This window comes from Bos taurus, chromosome 22 (genome assembly GCF_002263795.3).
Source record: "Bos taurus isolate L1 Dominette 01449 registration number 42190680 breed Hereford chromosome 22, ARS-UCD2.0, whole genome shotgun sequence".
NCBI lineage: Eukaryota > Metazoa > Chordata > Mammalia > Artiodactyla > Bovidae > Bos > Bos taurus.
The window spans coordinates 53,314,499-53,338,595 of NC_037349.1; the positions used below are offsets into that span (position 1 = coordinate 53,314,499).

Below are 24,097 nucleotides of genomic sequence, written 5' to 3' on the forward strand. Positions count from 1 at the left end.
TTGGATAGCATCACCCACTGAATGGACATGAGTTTGAACAAACTCCAAGAGGTAGTGAAGGACAGGGAAGCTTGGTGTCCTGCAGTCTATTGGGTCACAAAGAGTTGGACGTGACTTAGCAATTGAATGCCACCACCACCTTCCTCTAGCCCACTGAGAGGGTGTCTCAGTTTCTTTGTGCAAAATAAGGAACAGAGAAGCACCATTTCTGCCTGAAGGCGCTTGTACAGAGGTGCACATATAGGTGAGTTCCTTTACAACCCTTTCAAACGTATGTTTTCCTCTACTTTTAATAGCTGATAGCTGGAATTCTTAAATACTGAGTAGGTATCAGAAGCACCTGGAGACCAGCTAAATAACGCAGATTCCTGAGCCCTCCATCCAGAGGCTCTGGTTCCCTGAATCTGGGTTTTCCCAAAAATCTGCAATGCTGCAAAGCATGTCAGTAGAACATGCTTTGAGTAGGACTGTCATACATAATCCTTTTTCTTGTGCTAAAGAAAGGGGAGGTGTTTGGTTATAAATCTTTAAGTAAGGCATTGTTATTATTAGTGTTTGAATAATTTAGAGCTGTATTTCTCAATCCAAATTATTCTGTGGACCAGAAAGCTAAAGTTACTCTGTTAGAATTGAAGTGGACTTCGGAGATCTCAAGGTGGGAGGGCAAGGACATGCAAAGGGAACCCCTAGGATGAAACTCTGAGAAGCTTGGGGTTTGGCACCATTCTCCTTTCCGTGCCCAAGGCCCACCATGCCCAGACCAAGAGCACCTCTGAAAACTTGAGTAAACGTATTAATAACTGACAAAACATGGAATGATTTGTTTTTGTAGGTGCCTGATATCCCTTTAATTTCTAGTTTGCTGAGTTTATATCATGAATTGTTGTTGAGTTTTGTCAAATGCTCTTCTGTATTTGTCAAAAAGGATCATATAGTTTTGTCTTAGTATGGTCACTTAAATTGATTGATTTTCAAATGTTAAACCAACTTCATACTTTTGGGATAAACACTTGGTCATGATGTATTAACCTTTTAAAATATATTGCTGGATTTGATTTGCTAATAATTGGTTAAGGATTTTTATGTCCGTCTTCATGAGAAATATTGGTCTACTGGTCTATAGTTTTCTTTTACTGTAATTTTTATCTGGTTTTGGTATCAAGGTTATGTTGGTCTCATAAAACAATTGGAGAACTACTCCATCCTGTATTTCATGTAGTTTGTATAAGATCAGTGTTATTTCTTCCTGATATGTTTGACAGAATGCACTAGAAAAATCTGGTTCTGGAGTCTTCTTTGTAGAATAGTTTCTTAGTTTTTTAGAGCTGACAAAGTTTCTGTAATAAAGGTAGGATTATGTCATATCATTTCATGTCAGTTCTGGTAGGTTGAATTTTTAAAGAAATCTTTCTATTTCATATATGTTTTTGAATTGGTTAAATTTGATCATAATATTTCTTTGTTATTATTTTAAAGTTTGTAAGACCTGTAGCAATAACCACTCTTTCATACCCGCTATTGACAATTCATGTTCTCTCTTTTTGTTCTCAGTCTAGCTAGAGTTTTCAGTTCAGTTCAGTCGCTCAGTTATGTCCAACTCTTTGCCACCCCATGGACTGCTGTACTCCAGGCTTCCCTGTCCACCACCAGTTCTTAGAACTTGCTCAAACTCATGTCCATTGAGTTGGTGATGCCATCCAACCATCTCATCCTTTGTTGTCCCCTTCTCCTCCTGCCTCCAATCTTTCCCAGCATCAGAGTCTTTGCCAACGAGTCTGTTCTTCACATCAGGTGCCCAAAGTATTGGTGTTTCTGCTCCAGCACCAGTCCTTGCAATGAATATTCGGGACTGATTTCCTTTAGGATGGACTGGTTGGATCTCCTTGCAGTCCAAGAAACTCTCAAGAGTCTTCTCCAACACCACAGTTCAAAAGCATCAATTCTTTGGCACTCAGCTTTCTTTATAGTCCAACTCTCACATCCATACATGACTACTGGAATAACCATATCTTTGACTGTATGGACCTTTGTTGACAAAGTAATATCTCTGCTTTTTAATATGCTCTCTACGTTGGTCATAACTTTCCTTCCCAAGGAGTAAGTGTCTTTTAATTTCATGTCTGCAGTCACCATCTGCAGTGATTTTGGAGCCCAAGAAAATAAAATCTGTCACTTTCCATTATTTCCACTTCTATTTGCCATGAAGTGATGGGTCCAGGTGCCATGATCTTAGTTTTTTGAATATGGAATTTCAAACCGGCTTTTCCCCTCTCCTGTTTCACCTTCATCAAGAGACTCTTTAGTTCCTCGTCACTTTCTGCCATTAGAGTGGTGTCATCTGCATATCTGAAGTTATATTTCTCCCGGCAATCTTGATTCCAGCTTGAACTTCATCCAGTCAGCCATTTCACACGATATGCCCTGCACGTAAGTTAAATAAGCAACATACAGCCTTGTATATAAACAATATACAGCCTTGACATACTCCTTTTCCAATTTGGAACAGTCCATTGTTCCATGTCCGGTTCTAACTGTTGCTTCTTGACCTGCATACAGATTTCTCAGGAGGTAGGTAAGGTGGTCTGATATTCCCATCTCTTTAAGAATGTTCCACAGTTTGTTGTGATCCACACAGTCAAAGGCTTTAGTATAGTCAGTGAAGCAGATGTTTTTCTGGAATTCTCTTACTTTTTCTATGTTTTAGTACCTCTTTTAAAACTTTTCCCAAATAACCAGTTTGGGCTTTGTATGACAGGAAGTGTGCTTAACAAACTCCCGTCCCAAAATATCTCCACTTCAACTTGTCAGGAAACTGTAAACTTCTTATAGATAGAAACTATTATGTTCACATCCTAAAATCCAACATCTATCATGGTGCCTGCTGTGTGTCACTGATCATTATGGGCTGTTGTATTGAGTCAGATAAACTCTTCTTTAAAATGTAAGCACTCAATTTCTAAATGTCAAAAAAATAAGACCATGAGATATGATTAAAAGCAGAATGGGTTGACCAGTTTAAGTAAAGGGCTCTTAAAATCCATAAGGAAAACAGTATTATCTCAAGTAGAGAAAGAAATAAAAGCCATAAGTACTTTGAAAATAAGAACCAGAAGTGGACAGTAAACATGCAGAACTATCTGTATCCTCCTATATAGTAAAAGAATACAAAACAAAACAACCATCTTAATATTTTCAGTTATCTTCATTTTTGTGTTTCAAGAGGCAAATTGACTTACCTACCTAAAATAGGATAAATTTGGAGACTCCCTCCCCTCCTTATTAGTCCTCCTATCCCAAACTGGAAAATGGTAAACTATTCCTCCATTTCTTCTCCTCAAAATACAAGGACATAAAGTCTGGATTCTAGTGTTGGCCTTCCTGGCTGTTTCCTGGCTTTATAACATTGAGCAGTTCGTTTTACCAGTCTGAGCTGGTTTCCTCTTCTGTAAAGTGGAAATGGTCCCATCTTGTGAGAGAGCGCTGCGGGATGAAGGGAGCAGATGAGCACTGCGAGTCAGCACGGGGCCTGGCTCAGAGTGGACGCAGAGAACTCTTACAGTGCGCTCTGTTTCACGTAGCTGCTTCATCCAGGTCTCCCATCCTCCTCTGAGGCCCTGCAGCTTCATCTGCCTCTCTCAGTGAAATTGCCAGCTCTTCAACCCCTTTTCCTGTCTCCTTGGCTTTCTAGTCTCACTGTTTCTAAAATCTCACTAACCCAGAGGACTGAGTCAATTTGCCTTTATGTTTTCCTAGCCACTCACCTTCTAATGGACATAGGTTATTTCTACTTGCTCATAAGATATTCTATAAACCAAGCTCCTGGATGATGAAGCTTTCTGCTTTGGGAGTTAATCCTGTGTTAATGGGGATCTGATCTCCCAGATTCTCAACATTCATTGAAGTCTTGAGATTATTTCATAATTAGATTTACATGAAACAGATGTTTGCTTCATTTGTCTCTTTTCTTTTTTGACTGGTTCCAAGAGACTGCAAGTGTCCTGAAACAATCCTGCTGTCAGGATTCCTATACTTTCTGGGAATGAGGAAGGAAAGGAAGGAGCAGAGGAAGAAAGGAAGGGAGGGACAGAGGGAGAGGAGACAGGAAGGCAAGTAGGATTGGTAAATGCTCACTAGGTATTAATAAATGAAGGGATGACTCTGGGATCATTAGCCCTGCTTTGAAGATAAGGACCTAAGGTTCAGAAAGGTTAAAAAGCTTGTCCAAGAACACAATTTTGGGCCCTACATTTGATCTCAGGTTTTTCTCCAATATTTTGGCCACCTGATGTGAAGAGCTGACTCATTTGAAAAGACTCTGATGTTGGGAAAGATTGAAGGCGGGAGGAGAAGGGGATGACAGAGGATGAGATGGTTAGGTGGCATCACCAACTCAATGGACATGAGTTTGGGTAAACTCCAGGAGTTGGTAATGGACAGCGAGGCCTGGCGTGCTGCGGTTCATGAACTTTGATATCCAGTTCCACTGTCTTTCTGTTACACCTCCTGGGACACTGGTCTACCTTAGTGCTACTGAAAAGTTCCTAATTCCATTATAAAGTTCACCAACCAGTAGCTGGGCCATGGATCACATCTTTTTGTACCTTGGGTCCTGTTGCTCTCTAGCCTAACCACATGGCTTTGAACTCCATGTCTCTATCACTTCAGATGCTCTCAGCGTCTAGATGGAGCCCTCAGACATCCCGGAGTCCACCACCTTTTATGAGTATGATCCTCAGAGCTTTCTGTGTGAGAAGAGGACCTTTGTCTTCGCCACTGTCAGCACCACCATCCTGTACTGCCTGGTGTTCTTTCTCAGCCTGGTGGGCAACAGCCTGGTGCTGTGGGTCTTGGTGAAGTATGAGAGCCTGGAGTCCCTCACCAACGTTTTCATCCTCAACCTGTGCCTCTCAGACCTGGTGTTCTCCTGCCTGTTGCCTGTGTGGATCTTGGGGTACCACTGGGGCTGGGTGCTGGGAGACCTCCTGTGCAAGCTCCTCAACATGGTCTTCTCCATCAGCCTCTACAGCAGCATCTCCTTCCTGACCATCATGACCATCCATCGCTACCTGTCGGTGGTGAGTCCCATCTCGTCCCTGCGTGTCCACACCCTCCAGCGCCGTGTGCTGGTGACGGCTGCCGTGTGGGCAGCTAGCATCCTGTCCTCTATCCCTGATGCCATCTTCCACAAGGTGTTCCCTTCGGGCTGTGACTATTCGGAACTCGAGGGGTTCCTCGCCTCCGTCTACCAGCACAATGTCATCTTCCTGCTGTCCGTGGGGGTCATCCTGTTCTGCTACGTGGAGATCCTCAGGACCCTGTTCCGCTCACGGTCCAAACGGCGCCACCGCACGGTGAGGCTCATCTTCACCATCGTGGCTGCATACTTCCTCAGCTGGGCTCCCTACAACCTGATCCTGTTCCTGCAGACACTGTTGAAACTGGGGGTCATTCAGAGCTGCGAGGTCAGCCAGCAGTTGGATTACGCCCTGCTCATCTGCCGCAACGTGGCCTTCTCCCACTGCTGCTTCAACCCCGTGCTCTACGTCTTCGTCGGGGTCAAGTTCCGCAGGCACCTCAAAAGTCTGCTCCGGCGCTTCTGGCTGTGCCGGCAGCAGGCGCCCAGCCTCCCTCCGTCACCTCACCCCCCAGGTGCCTTCACCTACGAGGGCATCTCCTTCTATTGAAGGGGAGTTTGGTGGGGCAGGAAGGAGATGGAGGGCACCAGGCTGGGAAACGCTACAGCTGCGGCTGGTGGATGACAGCAGTACGTTACACCAGGGGGTCCTACGGGCCCCCTCTTCTGCAGAAAAGTTCCCCACCTGGAAATCTTACATTGCCATCCAGAAAAATGCTTCTTAGATTTTGAGGAAATCTTTTCTCCTTTATTCCTTCATTCAAACATGGATTTCTCAGCCTTGATGAGGTCAGGAGACTCTCAAATGTGAAAGGCTTCTGGGAAAGAAGCGTCCTTCAGGACTTGACGAGGGTCTGGAATTCAGTTGTGCAGCTCTAGGCTGCTGGCAAGATGGTGTTCCCTCCCTGACTGTAGGATTGTCCCCCGGTGTTGGAGGTGGTGGCTCTGGATGGGGCTGTCTGCAGAGCAGAAGTGATCACACCTGCAAACAAGCACAGTCAGAGTGAAACATGGATTCTGAATTCCCACAGCTGGACCAGAGATGTGCCCTGTACCATAGCTCCAGCGTCCGGCACATGAACTGGCTACTTGCATATTTAGTCTGTAAATCTTTTATTGAAAGAATGAATGCAGTAAGTGCCACCTTCTACAGGCGTTTATGTGGAAGCTATAAAGAGGAATGAGATGCAGATACTACCCTCCAGGTGCCAACAGTCGAGCCCTGAGGGCCCAGATGACTGGACACCCACCTTGCTGAAGGCATCCAGGGTGAAGATTCCTCCAGCACCTCCTCCTCTCCAAGTCGATGTTGAACTGACGCTTCCGATCCATCATGTTCCACCTAAAGTGTTCTCCTGCTCCTGGTTGATGGTGCCAGCTTTCTCCACAAGCCGGGTTATCTTGGAGCCCTGCATTTCCTTTCCCTCCACGCCCACGGCCAGGTCCTGTTGATGTTACCTTCCCAGTATCTCTCACATGCCTGTGGCTTCCTCCCCAAACAGCCTCACATCCTCAGCATCTTCCTGCTGCTCATTTCTTTCCCCACCAAGTGTCCTCTGCATTGATATCACAGCACTTCAAAACCCTCACGTTAGGTTCAGATAAAGCCCAAATACCATAGACTTTATTTGCATGTAAATAAAGACCCCTTCAATCTGGTGTCAACTAACTTTTCCATTCTTTCTAATTTTTGTGGTCGTTCATTCGCTAAGTTGTGTCTGACTCTGCAACCCCATGGATTACAGCACACCAGGCTTCCCTCTCCTTCACTACTTCTTGGAATTTGTTCAGACTCAAGTTCATTGAGTCGGTGATGCCATCCAACCATCTTGTCCTCTGTCACCCCCTTCTCCTTCTGTCCTCAGTCTTTCCCAGCATCAGGGTCTTTTCCAAAGAGTCAGCTCTTTGCATCAGGTGGCCAGAGTATCTGAGCTTCAGCTTCAGCATCAGTCCTTCCAGGGAATATTCAGGGTTGATTTCCTTTAGGATTGACTGGTTTGATTTCCTTGAAATCCGCGGGACTCTCAAGAGTCTTCTCCAGAGCCACAGTTGGAAAGTATCAGTTCTTCGGCTTTCAGCCTTTTTTATGGTCCAGCTCTCACATCCAATTTTGATCCAACATAAATCTTCACCCCCCAAGCAGCCTAGAACCCAATCACAAAAGACCACATTGGTCCTTTCCCAAACACCCTTCTCCCAGTCTCCTCTGGTCCTCTGTCATGCTGGGCCTTCTACTCCTTAACCGGCAGGCCCTATCTGAAACACCAGCACCCTCGGTAAGGCATCTGCAATCCGTACATTAGGAGAACAGTCTCTGTGGTGTCGAGGCACCCTGCCTGTCCCTCTGAAATAGCATCTGTCCCCTTCCAGTGTGTTGTAGTTGCACCCACGGATGTCTGCTCTCCCTGCCCCATCACACTAGAAACTCCCAGATGGTGGGAACCTGGGCCTGCACCTGCCAAGCAGGGCCCCAGTGTCCTGTCACTGTACTGGGTGCAGAGAAGAGTAACAGCTGCCGCCCGTGTTCTGATGTGCTTGTGGGGGAGCCAGGACCACGTGACACATTCCACCCTGTTTGCCCCAGCCTGCTTCTTTACCGATACTAACTTTTCTATGCTAGTCTCCACTCTCAGAGCACACTGCGTCTCTCTCTCTCTGTGGCAGTGGCTTACCTTGCCCATCCTTTTTATTTAGTGGTACACTGCCTATTTCTTACAATATCCCAGAGCTTCACATCAAAGGACGTAGATGAAAACCACCCTCTAAGCTTTCCCCTACCCCACAGACCTGATCCCAATCTGTGAGCCTGATTCACTCTGGAGTAGGGCGTTTGGAAAAGCTCCCTAGGTGATTCTGACATGCACCCCAGTTAAGAACATTTGGCTGCAACTCCTTGAAAATGGGAATTCCAGAGACTTCCACAGTCCCCTGAGCAAGACTTTGCACTCAGCAGGCATTCAACACATGCTTGTTGAATCTGCCTGCCAATGCAGGAGACACAGGTTTGATCCCTGGGTCAGGAAGATCTCATGTAGAAGGAAATGACAACTCACTCCAGTACTCCAGTATTCTTGCCTGGGTAATCCCATGGACAGAGGAGCCTGGCAGGCTACAGTCCACAGGGTCGCAGAGTTGGACATGACATAGCAACTAAACAACGGTAGAGCCCTCACCTAGAGCTTAGAGGGTTTATACAGCATTTCCCCTGAAGTTCCTGCTCCAGTTTCAATGATCTCTTTGCCCCTGGGCAGCCAGTCTTGAAGGAGTTTGACCTGACTGGGGAAGAGTGAGGGTCTAGTTTTTAGAATTATGCCTGTAGCATCTGTTGGGGAGGGCTGGCTGGTGCAGTTGTTAAACAACAAAACTCCCATGGATTTGCTAATCGATTGGCGTGGCCATCACTCACCATGGAAGAAAGGAAGAGCAGAGGAAGGAGACAGATAGCTATGGGGGCAGAGCTAAGCCTATGAGCTTCTGGTCAGGCTCATCATCCCGCACTCCTTCAAGCTGATGTTATTAAAACTGTATTCAAATTCTGTTCAGAGGGCGGACTGAGCCCAGGGAGCAGAAGGGCAGAGGACTCCATCACCCACCTACTTTGCTAAATCAGAGCTTGTTTTGAGCCCACTCTTCTTAGAAGGCAGGTTTGGGGATCTTGTGTCACCGCTGAGCACGGCCTTTGAGAACCTCACTCCATGGTCTCCTCAGCCCATCCCATTCCTTCATATCCCAAGATACTTCCCTGAGTCAACACATACAGCCATATCCCTGGGAGCACTTCATCAGTACAATCATGTTTGTCTCTGCATTTCTAGTGATGTTTTAGGCCCTCCAGTAGTCTAGGGTAATCTTTAATCCAGAGTCTTCTCCTAATCTAGCTCCTAGAGAATACAAGGGAAGAGGCACAGAGAGAGAGAGAGAAATGAATGGGAAGATGGAGGGGCACCCACCCTACCAGAAAGGGACCCTGGGTTGGACTGCTGAAGGAAGCAGCCTGCAAGCCGCAACCCAGCGACCACACTCCATGTTCGTTGGCCACATTCTTCATGGACGACAAGCTCCTCCTTTCCCCTCCCTCTACCACTATTGAACCTGAGCTGGGCCACTGTGGGCCTGTCCCTTCTTATCCAGTCAAAAAAGAGATGCCCTGGACTCAGGGCTGTAGACCTCCTGCCATTCCTGGAGCATTAAAAACCCACAACAGCGCCAAGGGAAGAAACTCCTCACAGCATTTCCACCTCCACCCTCTCTCGGACAAAATCAGCAAGAGAGAAACCATGCTGATCTCTAAATAGGAACATGCCTCCAAGCCCAGGGCAGCCCCGGACCTCAGATGACCCCAGGTGACCCCAGCCAGAGTGGAGGTTCCTTGAGGGCACGAACCCCATTGTGCATATCTAGAACCTCCCTCAGTGCCCAGCAGTGTTTATGGTTGGTTAAGTGGATAGGAGATCATCTTTTTAGCTTTTTTCCACTTTTGTTTCTTCTTCCTACACTTGCTTACATTACATCTTCCACTCAACAACAGGCACCAGCCAATGGGCTCACCAGCCCAGACAGTGCCTGGTTTGTTGAACGCATGGCTTTCATTTGTGAAACCTGCCTGTGACAGGACAAATATGAATTACTCTTAAAAATCATCTCATAAAATATAGAAACCATCACTGTATCATGGATGCAAATAAAAGATTAGCATGTACTGACTTACCTTGGGCTGTTTATGTTCTCCTCATTTCTACCCAAGATGATTATTTAAGATTCTTTTATTATTTATTTACTTGTCTGTGCTGGATCTTAGTTGTAGCACTCAGGGTCTTTGATCTTCATTGCAGCAATCAGAATCATTAGTTACAGCACACAAACTCTTAGTGTGGTATGTGGGATCTAGTTTCCCCGCCAGAGATCGAACCTGGGCACCCTGCATTGGGAGCATGGATTTATAGTCACTGATCACCAGGGAAATACCATTATTTAAGATTTTTAAAAGCTCTCTGTTTATGAGGGATCTGGGTTAGGTTCTTGGGTGAATGGAGTGATACAGAAGGAGGACTAGAGATAAAGCATGGAACAAGCTCTGTATGGGTCAGGATGGTAGGAAATTGGCTCCGCTCAGGCCTTAGGTGACATTGCCCAGGAGGCCAAATTTGTTTTGAATGCTCCTAGCCTCAGTCTTCTGTCCCTCCCTATCTCTCCCCTGGCCTAGCACTTGAGTTTTCCATCTTCAGTGTGTCTCAGGACCCACTGTGCGTGAACAGGGACCTAGCAGACGTCAACCCTCCAATCAGAAGGAATGCTGGGAATTTCAGGCATCCTGAAAACTTGATAGGATATATTTGACAGATTTGGAGGGACGTTTGGTACGGGGAAGAAAGTTATCCTAAATCCTCACCAAGTTATTCTGAGCACAGCCCCCTCTTCACCTTGGGGTCATCCCCGATCTTAGGTGTGGGGTTGTTGCAAACCGTCCCCCCCCCATGCGACCCCCTCCACAGAAGAGTGTGGCTGGAAGGACCAAAGGATGACAAAGGTGGCCTGGCTCCTTGACTTTATCATTTTCAGAAAATTAGCCTTGAGCATCAGAGAGAACACATGGGCAACAGATGGGCAGGTGGAACTGGACGGTTGCAGGGATTAGAAAAGAGGGTGGATAAATCCTGTGGGGTAGAAAAGTGTTTCAAAAGAAAATGGTGAGAACGGGCCAAGAGAAAGGGATGGTGCTGCCAGGGCCAAGGAATGGAGGACAGCCACAGACTGAAGTACTCCATGTACTATTGCTCTCCTCTCTTGTGCCCAGTCATTACTAATGAATGCATTTTGTTCTATTGAGTGTAGACTCAGAGTGCTTCACAACTTACCAACAGAAAATATACCATGAATAGAAATTGGGCAGAGAGCATGGAGAAGTTGGGGGAGGTAGTTCATTCATTAACAGTTTTTGAGCACTGCTTTTAAGCAGGTCCCTGTGTTAAGTACCAAAGGGGATGAAAAGACAGACCATTAGACCCAGCAATATATAATGCTTTTTATTTAGCCCAATAAATTTTTTAAAAGTTATCATTTCAACATGGAATCAATATAAAAATGTTTGTGAGCTATTTTACACTTTTTTGGAACTCAGGTGTATTTTGTACTTAACAGCACATGTACAGTTCAGCTCTAGTCACAATTCAAGTTCTTAAAAGCCACATACGGACAGCACTGCCTGCAGGATCCCAGGGATATGTTTATAGACCAGCATGCCCCCAGAGACTGCAAGAGTTAATTTAAGGCCGGCTGCCCCTTAGGACCTGTGTGAGTAGTAAACAGCAACTCTGCGGGGCATGCTGGGAGTTGTAGTTTGCGCTCGTCTGCCCATGGAGTCCAATGGGAGTTGTAGACAGCGGCCCTGTGGAGCACGCCGGGAGTTGTAGTCCGCGCCTGTCTGCGGAGGGGTCAGCGTATCATGGCCGCCTACGCTGAGCTCTCGTACTCTTCCGCTTGGCCGCAGAAAGTTTCGGTTCTGTCACGCCTTGGACCCACGAGCGAGTAAGTGCTGCGGAGGGCCGGCCAGACTCAGGGGGCACCTCTAGCTGCTGTCTCCGGAGCGGAGACCTTCCCTCCGGGCGCGATTTGTCACCTGTTGCCCTTAACGTCCCTTCCCATCCCGAGTCTTCCACAGACCTTGTCGGAGCCCCGAACCCTTGCCCAGCGGGCTTAGGAAGCACCTCGAGCTGATGGATCTGACGCTAGAACCCAGACCTCCTCTGATCATCAATTAGAAAGACAGACACCCTCCGCCCCCTCCAAGCGCCAGTTCCAAGACTCCCCTCGGCCGTGGGGTCGCCAAGGAGGCCACCATGTGTGGTCCCTAAACGAGTCTTGGAGTCTGTAAGCACAGGACAGGTCCCGAGTTTCTGCTTGCCTCGTCTAAGAGGCCGCTGACCTTAAGAAGCGTACTTCCTGCCTCAGCTGGGCGGGGACAGCCCACCCCTTAACTTTGCAAGACTCCAGAACTTAGCTTTTGCCGGGGTCTCTCCTCCCGTCGGTCAGCGGACGGTTTATTGATCCTGTGCCATCCCAGGCCACGGCCTAGTCTGTTGACCCTCAGCGGCTTGTGTTCCGGTGCAGAGTTTCCAGATAACCCCTAGGTGATTGTTCCTGAAACACCTGTGGATTTATGAGTAGTGGGGTGGCTGCACCGGCCTCAGGCTAGAGTCCATGTTAAGAACCTAGGTGGGAAGGCTGGGTTTTATTTTTGTGAGAAAAGCGTGTGTGGTTGGCACTTTGACCACGTGGCTCTCAGTGCATTTGTATCCTCCGATGCCCTTTGTCACTCTTCTCAGTTCCATCCGCTGTCCCGTCCGCAAAAAAAAAATGAGCGCTGCCTGCGCTGGCCACAGCCTCTCTGCTCCTGTACTTGTCTTACCGCAGCAGTTTCCTTCCCAAACTGAGAAATGGGTCAGGGGCTCTTTGAGGGCAGAGGATCAGGCCTTAATCTGCTCGCTGCTCTCCTGCCACTTCAGCCTTATGGTCGCCTCTGCAACAAGCTTAACTATGCCATCTGCCTAATGCGGGCTGCTGGGTATTGTAGGGGGTTGAGGGAAGAGCAGTCACGCTGAGGTTTTCTGCTTTCAGTGGCTCCTGCCCTCTGAAGTGGGCCCATACTGAGTAAGTTCCACTTGACCCTCCCTCCCATGAGAGTTGTGCTCACAAGTTGTTGAATGTCCTCTACCAGTGATGAGCTACTACTGTTGTTACCCTGGAAATCAGAGGTAATTGTCTCAGTGATGGGACGTGGTCTTCTTTGATTGAAAGAATCTGAAAAGGCTTTAGGACAAATATTTTCTGCTTCTGTTAAAAGTGTTCTTTGTGTGGTGCTTCATTTAGTTTTTATTTTCTCTTCAGTCACTTTATTAGGAAAATAAACATACAGAATCATTGAAAAAATTGTGCCGTGAATGTCCACTCACCTGTGTGATTCTACAATTAATAGTTTGCTCCGATTATTGTTGTGTTGCTTTAGAGTCCGTCCTCCAGTTGCTCTTCGGATGGTCTTTGCTCCTTTGCCGGCGGTTTGGGGATACCAGATGGGTTCAGGAGCCACACTTTTAAGCTGGTCCTTTGGGGATGAGATGGACCCCGCAGATGTGTGTTATGAGAGGAACCACCCAAAACAGTACAAGATCAGAGCAGCTGGTGATTTTGTCCCGTGTTGATCCCTGGGGCTGTGGGCTGCTACCGCTAGAACATGCAGTAGGCACTCAAGAAATGGCAGGCCCCCTGTTCCCTTTAGGGGAGAGGCTTGGATAATGGGTAACCTGTGTTTTCAGGTGATTCCAAGGGCAACTTTGGTGACTCAAAACCCGAGTGTCTTTAATCCTGAGGCGGCGGCAGCATACTGTCCAGCTGTGGTGCTGTGGTAAAAATCACTGATGGAACTCAGGCTGGAGCCACACTCACTAGAGCAGGCCCAGGCAGCAGAGCAGGTAGGGTTCATTAACCAGAAGCCTCCTGTGAGCACAGATGGAGTTTGGCCTTGTCAGCATCTGCTCATCTACTGATCCTGCTCATCTGCTGAATGTTACTGTGTTGCTCAAAAGATAAACAGTATTTCCCATTTGTGATCTTAATGCCAGGTTTCTGTTTTTGTTTGTTTTTAAAGCTCTTGGTTTAATAGCATCTGTTTGAATAACTAAATAAATCAGTAGGGTGAGTTTTGAACTGTTTCCATGGTTTTGTGTTTATCCTGCTGTTTTTAGAGGTGTCATGATACTCTCTCCTTAAGAGCTTCAGCCTCCACGCACATGGGCTCCCTGACTTTCAGAAAATCAAGATGACAGAGCCATGCTGCATTGGGTAGAAGGTGGTTTTCCCCTCTTCCTCACTTTGGAGTCAGTTCTCCTGTTGGTTTTAGTGGCTCCCAGTGGTCCTTCCTGTTGACACATGTCTCTGTGGCATTTGAAAGACCCCAGGTGCCTGTTTCTAGTTGGGCCAGATCCTCTGCAGGGATGAGGATGTGTGTGTCAGTGTGTTTCCAAAGACAGACTTAAGCAGAATCTGTGGCCGTGTGGCTGGTTCCAGGGCCCAAAGGCAGGTACTGGAGTACTACAGCCTTGGCCTGGGGCAGAAAGCCAGGTTAGGGGAACCCTTGGAATCCAAAGGAAAAACTGAAGGGAAAAAGCATTCCAAGCAAGACATTGGTCTGCAGAGGGATAGGCCAAGAGGAGAATCCGTGTGAGAGGGGCAGGGTGGGCTGGGAGCTAAATCAGAGGCGGTGGCTTCATGCAGAACTGGAAGGAACTGTAGCCCCACGTGCCTTTTCCAGGGCATCTGCAGCCTGGGTCAAGAGCAGGGCTTAGAAGCCTCGACCAAAGGTAGCCACTGAGAATGTCTGTTCTTCGCCTTGCCCATCTTCTCTGTGGAGGAAGGTAAAGGGTAACACCTCTCTACACTGCACATGAAAACACACCCCCACACACACATACACACACACACACACGTAGGAAGAGGTCAGAAAACTTCCCGAAGACAGAAAAGCTAACATTGCCTCAAAATAGTTTGAACCGAATGTACCATGAGTTTCCCACAGTCATGGCATGATCTTTACTGCATGATTTGGTGCACAGTAGGGAAAGGATATTTCACAAGGTGAACCTGATCCTGCCTTCCTAATAGGGTTCTGGATGTTTCCTCTGGGATTTCCAGTGGCCAGACATTGGCCCTGCACCCCCAAATATGGATGTATGGCTCCTTCCTGAGCAACTGCCCACCTTCCTAAAAAAGACTGCTTTCTCCAAGCCCAGAAGCAGCACCTCACACCCCCAAGTCCCTCTTGACCCTGTTCTCCTGGGTCAGCCAACTGGAATTGGGGCCAGTTTTGTTCCAGGAGGAGTGACCAAGAAATCTGAAATTGTTGGTGGGAGGGAGGGGGCCAAGAAAGGGTGCAAGAAGTGATGGCCAAGGCTCAAGTCTTCATTTCCTTTAAGAAAGATGACTATGAGGAATGAGTGTTTGGGCTAGATGACCCAGGCCCGCAGTTAGTCAGTGCTTCAACTGTAGGTCTTCAGACATAATTGAGTCACCTAATGAGGCTTTGTTCACGTGCGTTGAAGCATCAGCCTCTAAACTGGCCTCTGACAGGCTCTCCAGCACTCTCCTAGGCACTGTCTTGAAGCTCTGGAGAGGTCAACTTGCCTGCCCACTGACTGCTTCAGCGCTGACTGACCCCAAGACCTCCAGGCCTTCACAGCTGCAGGTACCAGCCAAATGCCCCCCTTCCCATAGGTGGCAACTGGATAGATGCTGTTGGGTGTGCTGAAGCCAGTCAAGGCAATGACTCTTCAGAAAGAGTTTTCTGCTTTTGACTGGTCCGAACTGTCCTTGTTCACATTCTTTCCTGGTCAGGGTGGAACTGACAACTGGTATGCTCCACCTTGTCCAGGAGTCGGGGAGGAGCCCGCCATATGATGCCCTGTCTGGGTCACGTCTTAGCTGTTGCGTTGGGAGCAAGCAGAACAAATCTGGCAGGCCGGGCGAGGTTGTCTCCTGTGCCCACACCTTCTTCCTTTCTTATCCGTCTTTCCCAACATGGCTACTCAGATGCTGTTGTCGACTGAAAAAATATATACACAACGTGAGAGTTATGAGTTAAGTTTTACCTGGGGCAAAATAAGAAGTTTAGCCTGGGAGACAGCGTCTCAGGTAGCTGAGGAACTGCTCCACAGAGGTAGCGGCTAAGGTCAGTACTGTACATGATTTTAGTGGAAGGGGGTGCATGCAGTTGAGCACGCATCTTGGCAAAGGCTCGCAGCCAGTCGTGAACGACCTAGTCTTTTCTAGATATGAGAAGATGTAAGATTTGGGCTCGTAAAATCTCCTCCTGAAAATATCTGTTGATACCTATCTGCAGGCCTGCTCTGCTGGTTTCCCAGAGTACAGAGTGCCTCATTCCTGATCTCCATCCTGAACTCCAGTCAGAGTGTGTTGAAGGTCAGTGACTGCGGTGGCTAGAGTGACTTAATCCTTGTAGAGGCAGATGGCAAGTGCCCATTTCCAGTTGGCATGGTGTTGTTCCTGCCAGAGTCAGCTTCTGGGCCACATTAGGAGTATTAGTCATTTGTACCATAGCGTGAAGAAGTTTATATGAGTCAGCGTCTTTGTATCTTAATTTGAGGTTGAACTGCTGTCTCTGTTGTTTAAGGCATTAGGGCAACTGGGCAGGTGTGGGAGGAATTTGGAAGTCGAGGAAGGTCCTTCACCTCTAAAATAATTCCTCGGTTGTGACTTGGAAGCCAGCCAGTAGTCCCAGGTAATAAATAAGAATTTTTAAAAATGTGTTTAGTCCCTTTTTGTCTTTATCAGAAGATTGGATGCTTTCAGACATTCTGGATAAGCTTAAACATAATTTTGTGTTGTTGGCAAGAGACTCCACTGTTCCCTCAAATTTTATAAAATAAATTTCTTTGGTATTTGAAAGAGCTTGCCAGAAACTAGTGAAGGAGGTGTTTACAATGTCATCCACAAGGACACTGGGTTCCTGGAGGTGATTTGCACTGTGGGGGCCTTGCAAGGTGCTGGAGCCCCGGAGCCCATGGTGTGGACCGAGCAATCTCTGAGTGTCTCCCGAGTTAGGAGAGCAGTTTGCAGTGGGTTGTAGAGGTCAGGACCATGCTGGTTCATGCCAGAAGTCTGGGATCCCCATGATATAGTAGGAAACACATATTTGGTCTCTGTCCCTGGTTCCTGGCACAGAACTTCTAATACTCTTGGAATTTCCTGAGTAATAGGAGTGTCCTTTGTTATTCAAAACAAAACCCTTTCAACCACACAGGCAGTTTATGCTAGTAAGGTTGACTCTTCCTGGGCCCCTATAGGTGGTGTCTTGGTAAGGGCTGCTTGCTAGAGGACTTTCAGCCCCATCCTTAGACCCCCCTTCAGAAGGGCTGAAGTTAATCACCAGTAGCCAGTGATTTCATCAGTCATACATTAAGTAATGAAATGCTCAAAATTTTCCAAGCGAGGCTTCAACAGTATGTGAACCGAGAACTTCCAGATGTTCAAGCTAGATTTAGAAAAGGCAGAGGAACCAGAGAGCAAATTGCTAACATCTGTTGGATCATAGAAAAAGCCAGAGAGTTCCAGAAAAACATCTACTTCTGCTTTATTGACTACTCCAAAGCCTTTGACTGTGTGGATCACAACAAACTGTGGAAAATTCTTCAAGAGATGAGAATACTAGACCAGCTTACCTGCCTCCTGAGAAATCTGTATGCACTTCAGGAAGCAACAGTTAGAACTGGACATGGAACAACAGACTGGTTTCAAATCAGGAAAGGAGTATGTCAAGGCTGTATATTGTCACCCTGCTTATTTAACTTCTATGCAGAGTACATCATGTGAAATGCCAGGCTGGATGAAGCACAAGCTGGAATTGAGATTGCTGGGAGAAATACCAATAACCTCAGGTATGTAGATGACACCACTCTTATGGCAGAAAGTGAAGAGGAACTGAAGAGCCTCTTGATAAAAGTGAAAGGGGAAAGTGAAAAAGCTGGCTTAAAACCCAGCATTCAAAAAACAAAGACCATGGCATCTGGTCCCAGCACTTCATGGCAAATAGATGGGGAAACAGTGACAGACTTTATTTTCCGGGCTCCAAAATCACTGCAGATGGTGACCGCAGCCATGAAATTAGAAGATGCTTGCTCCTTGGAAGAAAAGTTATGACCAACAGCATATTAAAAAGCAGAGACATTACTTTGCTGACAAAGGTCCATCTAGTCATGGAATAGATCCATGGTTTTTCCAGTAGTCATGTATGGATGTGAGAGTTGGACTGTAAAGAAAGCTGAGCACTGAAGAACTGATGCTTTTGAACCGTGGTGTTGGAGAAGACTCCTGAGAGTCCCTTGATCTGCAAGCAGATCAAACCAGTCAATCCTAAAGGAAATCCATGGTAAATATTCATTGGGAGGACTGATGCTGAAGCTGAAGCTGAAGCTTCAATACTTTGGCCACCTGATGTGAAGAACTGACTCATTGGAAAAGACCTTCATGCTGGGAAAGATTAAAGGTGGGAGGAGAAGGGGACAATAGAGGGTGGTCAGAAGTACAGGTAGTGACAGGTACTGGGGCTTGTGACTGGTGTCTGAAGCCCGGGCAGTCTTGTGGACTGAACCCTTAACCTGTGGGGTCTGCACTGACTCCAGAGTTAGAATTAGAGTTAGTTATACCTGAGTTAGAATTGAATTGAAGGACTTCCCTGGTGGTCCAGTGATTAGGACTCCGAGCTTTCAGTGCTGAAGGCCTGCGTTTGATCCCTGGTCAGGGAACTAAGATCCCATAAGCCATGTGGCATGGACAAAAAGAAAACCAGTTGAATTAAATTGCAGGACACCCAGTGGTGATAACTAGATATTGGTATGGGGGAAAAGCCACACATTTGGTGTCAAAAGTGTTAGGCATAAAAACAGCTCATCCCTAAGCCAAAGGGCAAGCTCGTCTAGAGATACGAGGAAATAGAGTGGAGGGGGACTGCCCCCATTTTGTCTTTTGAAGTTCAGTAAAAACCTCAGGATCAGGAAACGGGAGGCCAGAATACTGAGAGTCATTCTTTCAAATCCATGAAACTAGCATTCCTATGGAGACCATTTGCTTCCTGAAACCCTGGGAGGTGGTGACCCACAGCCATGTGGGGAAGCCTGCTGTGACCTATAGACCCAGGGCTTTTACCTTGGTGGTGATGCAGGCTCTTGTAATCAGTGCTTGGGCACAGCTCACCCCATAACCTGGGAGCTTGGCCTTGGCAGAGGGGGGCAGCGCCAGGGTTCAGGCAGAGAAGGCCTCCTGGGCTCGGGCTGACACTTGCAGCTTCACCAAAGCACCAGGAGGTCCAGAAGGAGCATGTTTCTGTCTGTTCAGGCTTACGCTGCCAAGATGCCAGTTTGGTTTACAGATACTGTTACCCTTGTGCCAAGCTCCAAAGAGGGCTGGTTTCTAGGAAATCGAGGTTGGTTGTATGGTTCGTGTGGTATTCCAGCCAGAGCCTGGATGAGGTGACTCAGAGTATGTGGTTGTCAGGACTTCCTTTCCAGGTTCCTCCCTCCCCCTCCTGTTTGGGTCTCCCCCAGCTCTCAGTATGCACACAGACCCAGTGGACTCTCCAGGTCATCATCTTTCAAGGTCATTTCCCCCCGAAGCTACAGGGCTCTCTGTTGACCATAATTAAATAAGAGGCATGCAGGTACAGACGTGGCCTCGACACCTGTCACGCCCTTTCTTCCTCGGGTCTCTTCGATGACCTCCTGTTCATTTTTTAGGCCTTGCCCAACCCAGTCGCCATCACAGAGTGTCCACCACACTTTCCCTTCCCCAAGTGGAATGAACATTCCCTTCCTCGGGTCCCATTGCATCTTGTTAAATTCATCCCAGTGCTGCTATTTCTTTTGTTGAGATAAAATGCACAGTAAGTGAGGTTCGACACATACGTTTGTCAAATGTACACAGTCACGTAGCCACCACCATAATCAAGACAGAACAGAATTCGTCCCCAGATTTCTGCATGTTCTCCTGTAGTTCTCCTGTAGTCAGACCCTCCCTTTCCCGTCAGTCCTCGGCAGCCGTAGATCTGATTTCTCCCCAGAGCTTCCCCTTTGTAAGAATAGCACGCACGTGGAATTGTAAGGTAGATGGCTTTCCAGTCTGGCTTCTTTCACTTGGCAAACATCATGTGTTGTGTGTATCCTTGGGTCATTTCTTCCCCTGAGTGTTCATAACTTTTCGATCGTATCTCTGCGTGGACCTCTTGTGCCTTATCTGCATATCTGAACGCTTTCCTGTCTGTCTGGTCGGCACACAGCCAAGCTCCTCCAGGGCTGGACGGTGCCTGTGTGCCCTGAAACCCCAGACTGAACTTGGCAGGGTGGTGCTGGGCAGCCGCGCATTGACAGTGGTTGTCTTTGACCGACTCTTCCTTGTGGGAGGAGCCAAGTGTCTCAGGCAGCAGGGCCGCTGCGCAAGTCTGACCCATCCTGGGCTGCTGCTCTCTAGGGCCCTGGCTGGTCCCGGCTTGGGCTTTGTGTTCAGCAGGGACCCAGAGAGCCGCCCAGGGAAGGGCAGGCTGGCTTCCGATAAACCAGCCTGCCCTCACTTTGATGGTGGGGTGCCAGCACGTTTACTGGGGACTTTGGCAGAGTCTGTGGATCCCGTGGCCCTCCGGGGCTCTGTGTCTGAAATTCCTGGGGGTGTGGTGCTGGCGTGTGCCTGTCTAGTTCCTCTAGGCAGGAGAAGCCCTCTTTGGGCCTTGTTTTCCCTGAGTCACAGCCACGCCGGCTTGTGAGTTAAAAATAGGCCTTGGGACATCTGCGCCATGACAGCCCCTCCCTGGGCCCCAGGCTGACCTGCAATGCTTTTGTAAATATTTGGGAACTTGCAGTTCTCAACCGTTTTTCCTCCTGCCTAGTCTCCTGGGCCAGCTCATGTTTGAAGCACTCAGGCTGGCGGCACACGTGAGAGGCCCTGGAGCTCGGAGCCGCTCCCAGAAGCCAGTGGAAGTGGTAGCGTTCGCTGTAGCGACAGTGGCTGCGTTGTAGAGCTAAAGGGGTTGAGTCCAGACTGACCAGGGTTCCCCTCCCTGCTGGCCCGGGCCATAGACGAGTTACACAGCTTCTCTGCACCCAGGTTCTCCCTTGCACGTTGTCTGCTCCTCCCCCGGCCCCAGGGTACTGCCAAGGGTTAAAATGACTGAGTGTGTAAAGCACCGCGCAGGCCCAGTGCACAGGTGGCTACTCTGGCCACCTCTCGTCTTGCCAGCTGATTTTGCCAGCAAACATTACGCCTTTGCATCAGCCATCTAAGGCAAGGATTAGAGGCTCTGAAAGGAGGATTCAGTGGCGTCCACACCTCCTTCCGATGCTGCTCGGATCTCCTCCTCTGTTTTGGTCTGCCACCGCTGTGTCCTTACATCACTTCAGCAGCTGCCCAAGTGGCACTGGTAACTCGGGACTCACCAGCCGCGAGAGGACTGTAACCACGCTTAAAATAGACACGTCCCTTGGCTGTGCAGGCCCCCGGTAGCCCCTGGTGTCTACCCTCCCCGGCTGAGCCGGACGCTGGGCGGCTGGAGGCCACAGACCTCCCCAAGAGGCAAGCCAGGCTCTCCTTGGTCCAGAAGCCCTGAGGGTATGTGTCCTCAGCCTCTCCCTCCATGGCTGCTGCTGGCCAGAGGTTACCAACCATTCCTCCAAAAGCAGCCTGGGAGGGCGTGGGGCCGGGCACAGAAGAGACAGAGCTGGAATGGCCGCACCTTAGGCCTAGCTGCAGTGAGTGGGGGGCTGGACTAGTTCTGGCCTTGGTGTAGCGGGGTGAGGGGAGCCGCTGGGAGGTTTTTAAAGGTGGAAAGTGAGGCAGGCCTGCCTAAGAGGGCAGCCTGGGAGGGGAGCTCGGAAAGAATAGATGGCTCTATTTAGTTGATCTTGTTTCTTCTGAAGCCCCAGACGAGGTCATTGTGCCTGAATGTAAGTGTCTCAGAGAATGTAAGTGTTTCAGAGCAAGGCTCTCGCAGAAGGGTTCAGCCCTTCCCGTTCAGAGGAGACGCCCAGACGGGGTGACGTTGCTCCCGGAGCAGCGTCCCTCTCCTGCTGACTTTAAGTCTGTCTGTGACCCCTTCCTCCACGGCCTCCTCCCTGTGCAGGTGCCACCATGGAGTCTGACCGCTGCTGAGCAGCCCCGGGCAGGAAGCGCGCAGCCAGGAAAGGTGGCCCCAGACGGTCACGGTCACCATGGCGTCCACCAGCGCGGAGAGCCAGCTGCAGAGAATCATCCGCGATTTACAAGGTACGGCTTAGCGCTGAGGGAGCTGTGGTTGTGCTTTGCCGGGGCCAGCTGAGTTTCAGCCCTGTGATCTCTGTTTACACTGACGGTAATCAGAGCCCTTGGCATACATCACTGAAATATTTGGGGCTCAGATGTCCCTCCGTGTGAGGCTGGAGGAACTTGCCTGGCCCTCGTCTCAGACACTGTACAGGCAATGTGTAGACAGAATCAGATACCCGTTTCTGTGTCTGACTATAGTGTGTGTGTGTCTGTGTGTGTGTGTACGCACACCACCGGGCAATGCTGGAGCTGGCTCCTCTGTGAAGGAGTATTCACCCGCCCTCTGAGTAGGAAGACGACATACCTGCCTTTCTCGTTTTGCTCTTCCACCTGATCCCGGAGAACTCACTCCAGTTGGGCCTTCTGCCTCCCAGCCTTTCCTGAGCTCGGCGTTGCCCAGCGACAGAGACCGGCTCGTGGGCCTCGGCTGCACAGAGGGAGAGCAGGCAGGGGTGCCTGCGAGGAGAGCAGGCTTGGAGGAGTGGGCTGTATTCTCTACTGACTGCGGAGTCCAGGGCCCAAGGCCACCTTTTGGTGCCGTCCCGAGGGTCAGAGTTTTAGCAAGTTTTCCATCCCTCATGGATCACCAGGGCAGATCTTGTGAGCCTCTCTGGAGCACCAGCGGATGTGCTGTGCCCCCTTCTTCCACGGCACGGGGGCCCTGGTGACACTCCTAATAAACTCAAGGTCCAGGTTCCTTACTGCTCAGACCTGTGATAACCAACTGCAGTCGCTCCAGGCCATTGGAGGCCGCAGGAGTATTCATTGTGAGGTCAAAACTGGATGAGATAAAAATCACTTTCTCAGGCTTCTCTCCTATTTATGTAGAGCTTTGGGCCTCTACTAGCTGATGATTACGTGGCATTTCACTGTGCCAGGCACGAGTCTCCTAGATAATAACTCACTGGGTCCTCACGTTTGGTCCTGTGAGGCAGGAACCATTTCATTCCCATTTTGCAGATGTAGAAACAGACCCAGAGAGGCTAAGTGACTTGCCTAAGGTCACCCATCCCGTCAGATAGAGCCTAGGTTTGCACACACAGCTGGTGCCATGGGCTGCGCTCTTAACCACATCAGTGTACATCCAGCTGCAGTGTGAGATGCCTCTTTCCTTTTTAAATCTACACACACACATGGGCACACACATACGCGCGCGCACACAGAAGGTAGAGTGACAGTCCCTGCAAATCCGAGTTGGCCCTGGTCTTCAGAGCCTTCTCCACAGAGTGGACCGTCTTCTCTGTGTTTCAGTCTCGGTTCTCAAGGATGGACTCTGGGAGCTGGGTCCTGATTGGAGGGAAGAGAGAGGAAGGGAGGAGCCCGTGGCAGAGCTCGTGAGCCTGGGAAGAGGACAGGCAGCTGCTTTTGTTCAGTTGCCCTTCTGCACCCCACGAGCTGTCCTTGTCTGTCATCCCCCACGTCCCAGGTCATCTCAGTGTCCAGTACGCAGTGCTAAGAGCACCTCAGTGGGAAGTTTCAAAAGGCATCACACTTTGTCAAGACCCTTTCCTTTCATCTGTTGGTAACGGGCAGAGTTTAGAGCAGGAAATTTCATATTCCATATCCAAGGCTTCTTCCTGCATTTCAGGAGTTCCCACGTCAGGTTGTGAGCTTTGCCCTGCCTGAGGGTGGAGGAGGAAGGCTCTGTGTCCTTCCTGGTCCCTGGCCCCTGGCCCTTGGAGCCCCCACGGCAAATGCTTCTCATTGGGCACACTGGACATTGGTCACGTGTTGTGAGACTCAGTCCCAAAGAACCTGTCTTTGCTGTTGGCTCCCTTTGCCTGAGGGGTCAGAGTTGGTTAACTTTTAACAGCTCAGGCCCAGCTTCAGTCCTTGGCACATCTGCTTTCTAACGGCTCCTTTTCTTTCAAGAATTGTCAGTGAAGGCAGTTTTGTCTTGCATATCTCAAACCATCTCAGCTGGGGATGTTTTTCTCAGGGTCTAAACCAGACCCAACTTCTGACAGTCCCTCTGTTCCACAGAAGGGCTGTGAGTGTCAGAGGGATTTCTCCTCTTTTTCTGCATTAGTAAGTAAATTGTCTTAGAAGTTAAGAGAGGACCTCTGGGGTCAGCACCAGGATTCTCTTGAGAGAACCAGGGTTCTTGTGCCA

The 24,097-nt window shown here is 48.8% G+C and overlaps 2 protein-coding genes across 6 annotated transcripts in view; both read left to right on the forward strand.

The window, feature by feature from the left end:
- Positions 1 to 24,097, forward strand: part of FYCO1 (FYVE and coiled-coil domain autophagy adaptor 1) — a 103,351-nt gene that overhangs the window by 13,521 nt on the left and 65,733 nt on the right. Inside the window, exons 1-3 of one of the 4 annotated variants that reach the window (XM_005223113.5) lie at positions 11,554 to 11,659; positions 16,023 to 16,102; positions 21,804 to 21,946. In XM_005223113.5, the coding sequence (XP_005223170.2) occupies positions 21,892 to 21,946 (55 nt within the window). In that variant the 5' untranslated portion in view covers positions 11,554 to 11,659; positions 16,023 to 16,102; positions 21,804 to 21,891. Of the gene's footprint in view, positions 1 to 11,553; positions 11,660 to 16,022; positions 16,103 to 21,185; positions 21,293 to 21,803; positions 21,947 to 24,097 lie in introns of those variants that run through there. The other 3 variants (XM_002697098.7, XM_005223112.5, XM_059880183.1) reach the window with 3 other exon arrangements.
- On the forward strand, positions 170 to 9,841 carry XCR1 (X-C motif chemokine receptor 1). 2 transcript variants are annotated; one of them, XM_005223097.5, is made up of 2 exons: positions 170 to 244; positions 4,666 to 9,841. In XM_005223097.5, the coding sequence occupies exon 2, from the start codon at positions 4,683 to 4,685 to the stop codon at positions 5,682 to 5,684; it is 1,002 nt and encodes a 333-aa protein (XP_005223154.2). In that variant the 5' UTR covers positions 170 to 244; positions 4,666 to 4,682; the 3' UTR covers positions 5,685 to 9,841.